We start from the raw sequence: 13,052 nt of genomic DNA, 5'->3' as shown, positions 1-13,052 counted from the left end.
ATTTGAATGAACTTGGCGTTGTTAAAGTCTCAAATGCATAGATTTTGTCCTATTTAATGAAACTTACGGGGAAAATGGCACCAAAAGGGAGTTGGGGAGCTTTTGGGGGAAACTGTAAGGGTCCCCGTTACAATTAGCACAAATTTACAGATACTTTTGAAACGAATACATAATTATCTCACCAGCATGTCATTGTGCAACAAAGTCGTCAGCATATTATTTGTCCTTTGAACGTGTGAGATTTTAATGGCACTCTTTCGATGAATTTTACACTAAAGCAAGCTATCTTCGCAGTCAGCTTTATTTACCCGCCATTTCATCTTAAACCGGAAGTGCGATTTTAAATTTGAAATCTCATCCCACTAAATTTGAAATCGGAAAAAAATTTTTCTGAAAATTCAAAACCTTGAGCGGAGGGTTTGTAAAACTGAAAATAAAATAAATCTTGGCCTTAAATATGTAATTAGATCATTAGCATATTGACCAGGAGCAAAGGATAAGATGTTCAAAGAATTCATGCATTTCACTATATAATCATTAGAGCCCCCCCCTAAAACAAGAAACCCCCGACTCAGGGGCCCTGAAATTCACAAACTGGGGGGAGGCAGTCTTATTCAACATAACTTTGTACTTAGTTACTTTATTTAATGCCCAGGAGAGAAAAAGATTTTTTAAAAAATTAATGTATTTTCACTATATAATCAATAAAGCCCCGCCCAGCACTAGAACCCCTGACCCAGGGGCCATGAATTTCACAATTTTGGAAGGCCCCCTTTTTCAACATAACTTTGTACTTGGTTAGTTTTTTTAATGCCCATGAGCAGAGAAAAGATTCTCAAAGAATTTATGCATTTTCACCATGTAATAATTTAGCCCCGCCCAGCACTGCCCCCGACCCTGGGGGCCCTGAATTCACAATTTTGGTAGAGGACTCAATGCTGATTACAATCATGCAAACAGTTTGACTGCTTGATGTCCAGGAGTAAAGAAGAAGATTTTTAAAGATTTCATTAATTTAACAGGTTTTTTAGCTCACCTGAGCCGAAGGCTCAAGTGAGCTTTTCTGATCACATTTTGTCCGTCGTCCATCTGTCCGTCCGGTAGCTGTCTGTAAACTTTTCACATTTTCGACTTTCTTCTCATGAAGGACTGGGCCAATTTTGACCAAACTTGGTACAAAGCATTTTTTGGTGAAGGGGAATAAAAATTGTTAAAATAAAGGGCCAAGTCCCCACATAAGGAGAGATAATCAAGAAAAGACAAAAATAGGGTGGGGTCATTAAAAAATCTTATTCTCAAGAACCACCGGGCCAGAAAAGCTGAAACTTATATGGAAGCATTCTAATATAGTGTATATTCTAAATTATTAAAATCATGACCCCCGGGGGTACGGCAGGGCCACAATGGGGAATCGAAGTTTTACATAGAAATATATAGGAAAAAACAAAGAAAAACATCATCTCAAGAAACACTCGCCCAGAAAAGCTGAAACTAATGTGGAAGCATCCTGGTATAATGTAGATTCTAAATTGTTAAAATCTTGACCCCCGGAGGAGGGGCGGGGCCACAATGGGGAATCAAAGTTTTACATAGAAATATATAGGGAAAATCTTTGAAAATCTTCTTCTCAAGAACCACTGGGCCAGAAAAGCTGAAAGGTATGTGGAAGCATCCTGGGGTAGTGTACATTCTAAATTGTTCAAATTATGACCCCCGGGGGAAGGGTTGGGCCACAATGGGGAATCAAAGTTTTACATAGAAATATATTGGAAAAATCTTTGAAAATCTTCTTCTCAAGAACCACTGGGCCACAAAAGCTATAACTAATGTGGAAGCATCCTGGGGTAGTGTAGATTCTAAATTATTCAAATCATGACCCCCGGGGGAAGGGCGGGGCCACAATGGGGAATCAAAGTTTAACATAGAAATATATAGGAAAAATCTTTGAAAATCTTCTTCTCAAGAACCACTGGGCCAGAAAAGCTGAAACTAATGTGGAAGCATCCTGGGGTAGTGTAGATTCTAGATTGTTAAAATCGTGACCCCCGGGGGAAGGGCGGGGCCACAATGGGGAATCAAAGTTTTACATAGAAATATATAGGAAAAATCTTTGAAAATCTTCTTCTCAAGAACCACTGGGCCACAAAAGCTGAAACTAAATGGAAGCATCCTGGGAGGTAGATTCTACATTGTTCAAATCATGACCTTCGGGGGAAGGGCGGGCCACAATGGGGAATCAAAGTTTTACATAGAAATATATAGGAAAAATCATTGAAAATCTTCTTCTCAAGAACCACTGGGCCACAAAAGCTGAAACTTATGTGCACATGGAAGGATCCTGGGGTAATGTAGATTTTAAAATGTCTAAATTATGATCAGTGGGGTAGGGTGGGGATTCATTTTGTATTACAAGGAGGAAATCTGGTAAAGAACAGAATGGTCAAAGCTTCTCAGGTGATCATGTGGCCCATGGGCCTCTTGTTTCCACCCCTCAGGCCCCAGGGGGGCAGGGACCATGAAATTCACAATTTTTGTTCCTCTTCACCCATAGATGCTTTGTGCCAAATTTGGTTGAAATTGGTTGAGCGGTTGCAGAGAAGAAGCTGAAAATGTTTAAATGTTAACGCACGGCGCACGACGGACGACGGACGACGCACGACGACGGACGACAATAGATAGCAATAGGTCACCTGAGTTTACTCAGGTGACCTAAAAATACGTCGACAATTCGTATATACAATGGAGTAAAATGTTACCTGATTTTTATTTTGTGTTATAGAACTGTGTCTCCTTTTACCAGCTTGATAAAGAGAATTCCAGGAATGACATGTTGCTTTCTTCCTTACACTTCATCGACAACCAGGTAAGATTGAGATTAAATCTATAAATATCTGTAAATATAAGTAATAATTTAGGAATAATTGTAAATCCATTGCTTTAAACATTTAGCATATTTGATCCTTTCAAATGCTAGAAATTTGCGATTGTGTAAATGGATACCGATAAAGCAGATAAGATTCATTGTTATTTTTTAAGTTATACATAAACTGTTCTCATTCTGTGTCATCTAAAGCTGCTAATCAAGCAAATACAAAATTATACTGAATTGTGTTTCAGTCAATTCACCTCAAGAGTTGTTACATCCAATGATATTCCCCAGTCTCCTTATCGCACAGCGCCACAGGGACCTAACCCAGCCCTGCCCAAAGGTCCCAATAGATCACTTCTTAGGTAAATAGCCTGACATTTTTAAAGAAAACTTACGCTATCGGCCATCGTACAAAACTAGAGTACAAGTACAAGTAGAGAGTGTGTTCCAGATTCGTTTGTTTTATTTTTTGCACGCCTCACATATGTTTAAAAATGTGTGCTTTGAATTCAAACAGTTTTAAATTTGCCCGAGTAGGGCATCCTCGAGCAAGGGTTTCCGATCTGATACCTACTCTACATAGTAGGTATCGGATCGGAAACCCTTGGCTAGCGAAGATGAAGTAGGGGGGCACAAATAAAACGGGAGCGAAATATTCTCGTAAACGCGGCATTCTAATTTTAATTTTCGCTCCTTGAAGTTATCTCTTTAAAGGTCTCGATATTTTAGTTTTCAATTATGTGGATTTTATCTTCTTGAAATATTGACTTTTTAAAATCATCTTTGAACAACTGCATAGAAGTTTATTACGTTTTTTTTTTTTTGTATTTTAGCAAGGACATTATTCAAGCTACAGGTCCTAACATGAAGCACAGAAGAGGACCAGACCCCCATAATGTTGGGATGAGGGTAGTTGCGGTGGGCCCAAATCCAGCTTTGGTACAGGGCCCAATCAATGTACTGAATGGACGTTCAATGCTTGTAACCTCCTTGTAATAATTTGAAAGGAATTGTTAAAACATTATTGTTCTGATCAGATGCTCAATTAATTGACATGCAGAGAAACATCTATCAGAGAATCTAGACAAAATATATGAATTATTATCATAAAATACATGTATTATATATTAACAAATATAACAACTTTACATTTTTAATTCATGGTGCCGATCTTATGGTGTGAGGATTTTGGCATGATATTCGTTCTAATAGATGTAAAAATTAACTACGATCGTATCGTCCTCATTTGTTATATTTAACGTTTTCAGTCCTGGTGTGTAACTATTTTCTTAAAATTATGTTAACATAACATCGTTATTATTGCATCGTACTGATTTGCTTTAAAGGTCAATTAATAATACATGTATGTCGTAGTTATTGTTTTTCAATGTGAAAATAACAACCTTCAGTAATTCATGTTTGTAAGCATTTTAATTCAAAATATCAACTTCGCTTTTCAGTCATTTTATTGCTTTGTGATGCATTGTCATGCAAAAAAAAAAAAAAAAAAAAAAGAAAGAAAAACTACCATTAAGTTTAAGACGAACTGCAATCATGAAATTATTAAATGTGCCAAGTTGGATGAAAATGTGGGAATTCTTACTAGATTTTGTGATAATTATGTCAAAAATATTTAAATTGAAAATATAAGAAAAAGGAAAAGTCTTTTTGACAGCAAACTAGATTTTCATGAACATCACTGGTAATTTTCGCATAAATTATAAAAACTTCCTATTCTGACAACTGTTGAATGTGATGAACTAACGATATCAATGTACCTTTGAATGGAATATCTTGCATAAAAAATGTTCACAAATGGTATTTTCTCAACAATTGCCGAAAATAAAAAATCCAAATTCAATATACATTAAAATGTAGTGGGCACATCTCGAAGATATATATAATTTATCGGCAAAACTTTTTTTTTTAAATCATACGATACATATCTTAAAACAGTTGAAGAGTTATGTAGACAAATGATGTCTCTAACTGCAATATTATTTTATGCATAAAGAATGACTACATTCTGCAAGTTCATTCATTACTAACGTCCAAGCTAAATGTATATTTATATACATGTTCACGAAGGTTGACCTGCAAGAAATAAAATGTCCTATTTTGAAACTTGCATGAGAAATTATCCGGACAGATGAGATCCCTTTTGCAGTCAATCCCCATTTGAATCACCATTTTAGTAACCGGATTTATTTCCTCGGGGAAAATTAAAAATCTACAAAAATCCTAGCAGAGTTCATGCTAACTTACATGTACTCACTCCTGGTTAAACGTTTATAGATATTTCCATCATGGAGCTGATTGTATTTCATTTGAATAAGTTGATATATTTGCTAAACAATTGATGTTGGTTTGTAATTATTTTGCGTTAGCATCTTATACGATGGTTGTTTGAAAAGTTCAAGGACTTCTGTCATACCTTTCTTTTTGACGTCATTATGTTATCCAAATTTGGTAGAAATAAATTACCGGTAACAATAAATCCAAATGATTTGTATTCCATTTTTTAAAAAATATTACGATTTATTCAAAACTTATCCAGATTTCAAAAAAGCAAAAAATCGGATTGCGGTGCAGGTCAAAATTTAGTAAGTTACAAACAATACTCTAAATAATGTTTGTAGTCATATTCTCTGTCAAATGGAGCTAAAACGAAAAACAACCTAGAAATTCAAATTAAGAATTGTTACATCGATTCGTATTCCAAATTATGGCTTAATATTTTGCTTTGTTGAAAAGAAATCAACTTGAGAAGATAGGTATAGTCCTCATTGAAAATGACAAAAACGATGACGTTTTAGAACGTCACGGAGCAGCAGATAACGATGCAATTTTGTGTTTTAATCAGGAAAATCCTAAATAAACTCTAAAAATGTTGGAGGAATCAAGAAAATATGTCAAGTTTTGCACGTGTATACATATAGTAAAGGCAGTATTTGAGTGACAGAGACTCTGTATCGGATGAGGACAATCTGTGAAGAAACGGTTTAAAAGTAAAAGTCTTCACAAAAACATAATAAGATGGGACGTCAAGGAAAGACACAAGCGCTTCAGAGTTGCTTATTCTGTGAAAGAAGAGTTAAGGAATAAAAGAAATTAAAACCATAACAAGGAAATTACACAACGAGAGCAATTCTTACAAAACAATTGTCAAGTATTAGAAAAAGGATTTAATAAGTGGGCATTGGATTATATTGTGTGAAATGTATGGGGATAGTTTTTATAGAAATTCTTGACGCTATAATTTATGTTTTGACGTTACATTGCCGTGAAGTGTGCTCTGCGGGTAAAAACATATTGATCTTAAAATAAAAATAAATTGATTTATGTTAAATCTACGGAAGCGTATTAGTGCCACTTGCACACTTTACTTTTTTTTTAATTTTGACACTTTAATATGTAAATTTTACACTTTAAAGTGTAAATTTTACACTTTAATCTGTAAATTTTACACTTTAATCTGTAAATTTTACACTTTAATCTTTAAATTTTACACTTTAATCTGTAAATTTTACATGTTAATCTTTAAATTTTACAGATTAAAGTGTAAATTTTACACTTTAATCTGTAAATTTTACACTTTAATCTGTACATTTTACACATTAAAGTGTAAATTTTACACATTAATCTGTAAAATTTACACTTTAATCTGTATATTTTACACTTTAATCTGTAAATTTTACACTTTAATCTGTAAATTTTACATATTAAAGTGTAAATTTTACACATTAATCTGTAAATTTTACACTTTAATCTGTAAATTTTACACTTTGATCTGTAAAATTTACACTTTATTTGTTTATTCACATAGTCAATTTAGCATCTTCACACATCCTCAGTAACACATTTCTAAGCCAACAGACCGTGTTTCGTGCATGATAAAATTTAATTCTGATGTTTTATATTAAGGTAAAAATTTTCTTTGAATATAAGGTGAAGAGCATATCAAACATATATGCACATACTGTAAACCAACTTTTATTCGCGTGCGAGAAATTTTCGCGAAGTTTGCGAGAACCTCATCATCGCGAATATTTCTCGCCGCGAACCGGTCCTTATAGTATATTTGTCTATTTAAAAACAGATGCAAAAAGGCTTGATCGCGAAAATTAATCGTCGCGAACTAGTTTATCCCTGGTAAATCGCGAAATAAAGTCGTCGCGAATAAAAGTTGGTTTACAGTATTCCCGATCACAGGTGCTTGAGGACCCCTCCCCCCAATATAGATTCCAGGGCCTGTTAGACTTTTTTCACATAAATAATATATGGATGACACAATTGTGATATAATCTATAAATCCTATCAATTCAGAAAATTTGCTTATACTAACATTTTATTGGCTTACAAATGTGTTACTGAGGATGTGTGAAGATGCTAAATTGACTATGTGAATAAACAATAAAGTGTAAATTTTACAGATTAAAGTGTAAAATTTACAGATTAATGTGTAAAATTTACACTTTAAAGTGTAAAAATTGCAGATTAAAGAGTAAATTTTACAGATTAAAGTGTAAAATTTACAGATTAAAGTGTAAATTTTACAGATTAATGTGTAAAATTTACACTTTAATGTGTAAATTTTACAGATTAAAGTGTAAAATTTACAGATTAAAGTGTAAAATTTACAGATTAAAGTTTAAAATTCACACTTAAATTGTAAAATTTACAGATTAAAGTGTAAAATTTACACTTTAAAGTGTAAAATTTACAGATTAAAGTGTCGAAATTAAAAAAAAGTAAAGTGTGCACTAATACGCTTCCGTATAAATCGAATGGAATGAAACTTCACATATCAACAAAACAAATATTTTTACATATTATGCTGTGCTAATTTTAAATTTCTAATGAGTAATATAACGAAGATTGACTTCGTCCACGAACTTTTCGAACAACCCTCGTATAATAAAGAACGATCTTCCACGGAGATTCGTTTTCTGCCATAGGGGCTTGTCTTCCGGATTGATAAATGTAAAATAATTTTTCAAAAATTTGTACCTACATTAAATACACTCTAAAAATTGCTTAAATAAAGATTCTGACATGATCAGGCGAGAAAAATAATGTTTTAAAAAAAGTACTACACCTATATACATAAACTAGGAGCTTGTCTTCCGGATTGATAAATGTAAAATAATTTTTCAAAAATTTGTACCTACATTAAATACACTCTAAAAATTGCTTAAATAAAGATTCTGACATGATCAGGCGAGAAAAATAATGTTTTAAAAAAAGTACTACACCTATATACATAAACTAGGAGCTTGTCTTCCGGATTGATAAATGTAAAATAATTTTTCAAAAATTTGTACCTACATTAAATACACTCTAAAAATTGCTTAAATAAAGATTCTGACATGATCAGGCGAGAAAAATAATGTTTTAAAAAAAGTACTACACCTATATACATAAACTAGGAGCTTGTCTTCCGGATTGATAAATGTAAAATAATTTTTCAAAAATTTGTACCTACATTAAATACACTCTAAAAATTGCTTAAATAAAGATTCTGACATGATCAGGCGAGAAAAATAATGTTTTAAAAAAAGTACTACACCTATATACATAAACTAGGAGCTTGTCTTCCGGATTGATAAATGTAAAATAATTTTTCAAAAATTTGTACCTACATTAAATACACTCTAAAAATTGCTTAAATAAAGATTCTGACATGATCAGGCGAGAAAAATAATGTTTTAAAAAAAGTACTACACCTATATACATAAACTAGGAGCTTGTCTTCCGGATTGATAAATGTAAAATAATTTTTCAAAAATTTGTACCTACATTAAATACACTCTAAAAATTGCTTAAATAAAGATTCTGACATGATCAGGCGAGAAAAATAATGTTTTAAAAAAAGTACTACACCTATATACATAAACTAGGAGCTTGTCTTCCGGATTGATAAATGTAAAATAATTTTTCAAAAATTTGTACCTACATTAAATACACTCTAAAAATTGCTTAAATAAAGATTCTGACATGATCAGGCGAGAAAAATAATGTTTTAAAAAAAGTACTACACCTATATACATAAACTAGGAGCTTGTCTTCCGGATTGATAAATGTAAAATAATTTTTCAAAAATTTGTACCTACATTAAATACACTCTAAAAATTGCTTAAATAAAGATTCTGACATGATCAGGCGAGAAAAATAATGTTTTAAAAAAAGTACTACACCTATATACATAAACTAGGAGCTTGTCTTCCGGATTGATAAATGTAAAATAATTTTTCAAAAATTTGTACCTACATTAAATACACTCTAAAAATTGCTTAAATAAAGATTCTGACATGATCAGGCGAGAAAAATAATGTTTTAAAAAAAGTACTACACCTATATACATAAACTCTCAAAGGGACGCAAGCTGACATCTTGGAAAAAATACCCCCTCCCACTTCAGCACCTATTTCTGGACTCTAAGGCATTTATTTATTTAGTTGCCACAGTTCTCTTCGCTACAGTGATGATTTTCCTAAATGTTGGTGCGGTTGTCATTCGTGGACATGCGTTTAATCAACAGAAAACAGTTACGATATCTTTGACTTGGAGCTCATCTCGCTGATCGACCTCAAAAGAACGGAAGTTGACTTTTGTATACGGAAAACTCAGAGGGTAATCGAAAGCAAATGGTAACACCAAAGGACTCCCAGTTTCGCGGAAAAAATGTTTACCGACAAGAAAAGGACAGTAAAAACTGGTAAATACCGGCTAAAGTTTGGTTTCACAGGCTAAATTGTCAAGACTCATTTAATATATAACTATAAGGGATTTGTTACATAATTTACAGGACACTTGCTCTATAAGCACGCTATAGGATATACCACGATTATTGCCCTTGCGTCGTTACCATGCAACCTTGTCAACTTCCGTTCTTTTGAGGTCGATCAGCGAGATGAGCTCCAAGTCAAAGATATCGTAACTGTTTTTCTTTTGATTAAACGCATGTCCACGAATGAGAAACCGCACCAACATTTAGGAAAATCATCACTGTAGCGAAGAGAACTGTGGCAACTAAATAAATAAATGCCTTAGAGTCCAGAAATAGGTGCTGAAGTGGGAGGGGGTATTTTTTCCAAGATGTCAAGTGCGTCCTTTGAGAGTTTATGTATATAGGTGTAGTACTTTTTTTAAAACATTATTTTTCTCGCCTGATCATGTCAGAATCTGTATTTAAGCAAGTTTTAGAGTGTATTTAATGTAGGTACAAATTTTTGAAAAATTATTTTACATTTATCAATCCGGAACACAAGACCCCTATGTTTTCTGCTGGTTCCATGAGTGTCTGCAGTTAGATCTTTTTACATATAATATTTTGTGTCGAATTACCTCCTCTCATTCTTTATATATACTGCTTTCAGTGTGTTTTGTATTTCGTTTTTCATTGCTAACAAGATTTTTTTCACCTGAATACTAGTATCAGTCAAACCTTTAACGACACTCGCCTCTTCGGTTTCCATGTGGTTTCCTCTTCCTATAAACGCTTTTTGTTTATACAGTAATTCTAGATATGCAAGCTCGTTTGCTCGCTTACTACTAAATACTGCATATTCAATTGTAGCAAGATGACCAAGACACATTGGTTATTCTTTTCATTGACAGCTTCGAAACACCTCACTATCCACATCTGTCATTTTCTGGACATGTTACCGCGCATCAAGAATATTTATTTTATATATATACTTTTTGGAGGGTCATGTGAATTATTTACATCCACTGAAGCTTTCTAGAGTTCAAACGGCGTGTCAGTCTCTATCAATGATATAAAGACCTCACAATAATTAATAGTTTTAATCCACTTTAAATGAATCATATACGATATTAATATATTAATTAATATTCCCATTGCTACATGTATTGTCATATATTCTCGGAGACTCCATTTTATGGATGACCGATGGGTTCTTTTTAATCCAACGGGGCAAATCTAGGTCATATAAAGGAAAATTAACATTTTTCGACCAATACAAGTTTTTATTTATTTATTTTTTTTTTTAATTTATGACAGTGTCATGAAATTTTTTAAAGTACATGTTTTAATGTTTAAAAAAAAAGTATTATTCATTTTTTTTTTAAAAAAAAAAAATTAACGGTGATAAGGAAGAACTTTTACTTTTTTTCTTCTACTTGTAATTTCATTGAGAGAGAGGGGGGGGGGCTTTTTTGCAAATATTTTCCTTGAGTTTTATGGATTTTTTTTTCATCTCATAGAAGAATTGAGATATTTTTAATCCCCTTTTAATACCAAAATCTCGCATTATATGCAATTTTCCAGATCATTTTTTTTTTCACAGTTTTTACATGTGATATGCAATTTTCCAGATCATTTTTTTTTTTTTTTTTTTACAGTTTTTTAGTGGAGAAACTCTCAAATAAATGTGGCATTTTTTATTTAATAAATAAATAAATAAATAAATATAAATAAATAAATAAATAAAATCCCTTCAGTTGATTTTACTACATATCTAATTTTGTGCCTCGACTCCCCTTAACCGCAAGGGGACAGAACTCGCCTTGAGCGTCCTTGACCTTATCTTATGTACTTCCGGATATTTGTAAATAAACATTGTCAACTGTATTTTGAAGGAAGCATTTCGCAAGTAGCTACATAACATCATAAAATGCAGGGCGGGCCACCCTTGCCTCCAGGATGGGAGGCTCGATGGGATGCTAACCAGGGCGCTTAGTGAGTAGTTAATTATTTACTTGCAACATATTGAAGATCACTCTGATGTATTCAGAGAAAATTCGAAATGATTTACGTATTTTATAAAATTATTATGATTTTTTGTGCGTAGATCTATTATTCTATTAGGCATATTTTAATTAGAAAGGACTTTTACTTAATCGTTTGAGTAGGGTAGATGGAACATATTTGAAAATATTGCTCAGCTCTTGATTAATCTGTAACGGCGCTTCGATTTACCCAAATGGAACCCAAATGGAAACAAATGGACCCAAATGGAAACACAAATGGACCCAAATGGAAATCAAATGGACCCAAATGGAAATATATTAAATATGTATTGTCGTATTTTATTACTTTTGTAAAATGATGAAAATAAATGAACTTACAGTTACAACTGGAGTTTTATATTTATCATTAATCTCTAATATTGTATTTTGAGACATGAAGTTTTGATAGTATTCTATACACCGACAAAATTATTTGGGGGTGGGGGTGGGGTTGGCATTTAGTATCTCTCTCCCCCCCCCCCACCCCCTTCCGTTCCTATGGCCTTAGAAACTATCAAATACTTCGGTTTTGTATTCAATTATGTTCAATAGTTATTACAAATAGAATTAAATCGCATTTTTGAAAACACAAGTTTAAGAAAATGATGATATTAAAATATTTTCTTTTATGTTAACATGGTTAATTTCATATTATTTTCTATATTTTAAATAAGTAAAAACTTGAGAATATGATATAATATATTTATTTTATATTCCATTTGGGTCAATTTGATTTCCAGTTTGGTCCATTTGAGTTCCATTTGGGTTCCATTTGGGTCCGTTCTATCCATTTGGGTAAATTGACGCACCCATCTGTAATGCTCTATCTTTCTCTTAGTCAGCTGTTAGTATCTTTAATATTCACAATTTTGGATTTTTTTTTCCAGTTTTTTCATTGACCACAACACTAAACAGACTACATGGATTGATCCAAGAATTAAATTGGTATGTATCTGTATCAGTGCATATTTCATTTTTAAAGAAATATTTTTCATTATTGATATTCAGAAGTATTTGAAAAAATATCTCTTATATAATATTAACTGTTAAATTGAAGCAGTACTGAGAATACTGGATTCATTTGTAAAAACTATCAGGTTAATTCTATCACGGACCTATATACTACTTATATAGGTCCCTGATTCTATTATAATGATGATCAATAAAATTGTCAACACTATTAAATTTTTATATACTTGATAGCAAGCTAATCAGCCCCAGCAACCTCAATATGGTGGACAGCATGCTGCCGCAGCCCAGGTATAATTCAATCAATCAATGATTGATTGGAGAACATTTGTTTTCATTTTGTATTGTCTGTAGAGCTTTCTCCATTTTTTTTTTCTCTTGATAGATGTTCTTTTAATGGTCTTATATGTTAAAATTTAAAACAAGTCTTAATTTCTTTTTCCTCAATTCTTAGTCTTTT

General features: G+C 32.5%; 1 protein-coding gene and 1 long non-coding RNA gene across 2 annotated transcripts; both read left to right on the top strand.

Annotated features, from left to right (window-relative positions):
- The first annotated feature begins 2,792 nt into the window (after positions 1 to 2,792).
- Positions 2,793 to 3,949, top strand: LOC134256922 (uncharacterized). Its single transcript, XM_062739596.1, has 3 exons — positions 2,793 to 2,863; positions 3,118 to 3,231; positions 3,703 to 3,949. Exons 1-3 carry the CDS (start codon positions 2,823 to 2,825, stop codon positions 3,863 to 3,865), a joined length of 318 nt encoding a protein of 105 aa, XP_062595580.1. The 5' UTR covers positions 2,793 to 2,822; the 3' UTR covers positions 3,866 to 3,949.
- A 7,469-nt stretch (positions 3,950 to 11,418) lies between these two features.
- Positions 11,419 to 12,913, top strand: LOC134256923 (uncharacterized). Its single transcript, XR_009989820.1, has 3 exons — positions 11,419 to 11,573; positions 12,511 to 12,568; positions 12,827 to 12,913. It is a non-coding gene; the product is annotated as an uncharacterized LOC134256923 (long non-coding RNA).
- The last annotated feature ends 139 nt before the right edge of the window (positions 12,914 to 13,052 follow it).

The sequence above is a fragment of the Saccostrea cucullata genome, unplaced genomic scaffold (genome assembly GCF_032062105.1).
Source record: "Saccostrea cucullata isolate Sc308-1 unplaced genomic scaffold, CSIRO_AGI_Scuc_v1 ctg15579, whole genome shotgun sequence".
NCBI classification, from domain to species: domain Eukaryota; kingdom Metazoa; phylum Mollusca; class Bivalvia; order Ostreida; family Ostreidae; genus Saccostrea; species Saccostrea cuccullata.
Note: the sequence above shows the minus strand (reverse complement) of the source record. Positions and strands in the feature narration are given on the sequence as shown.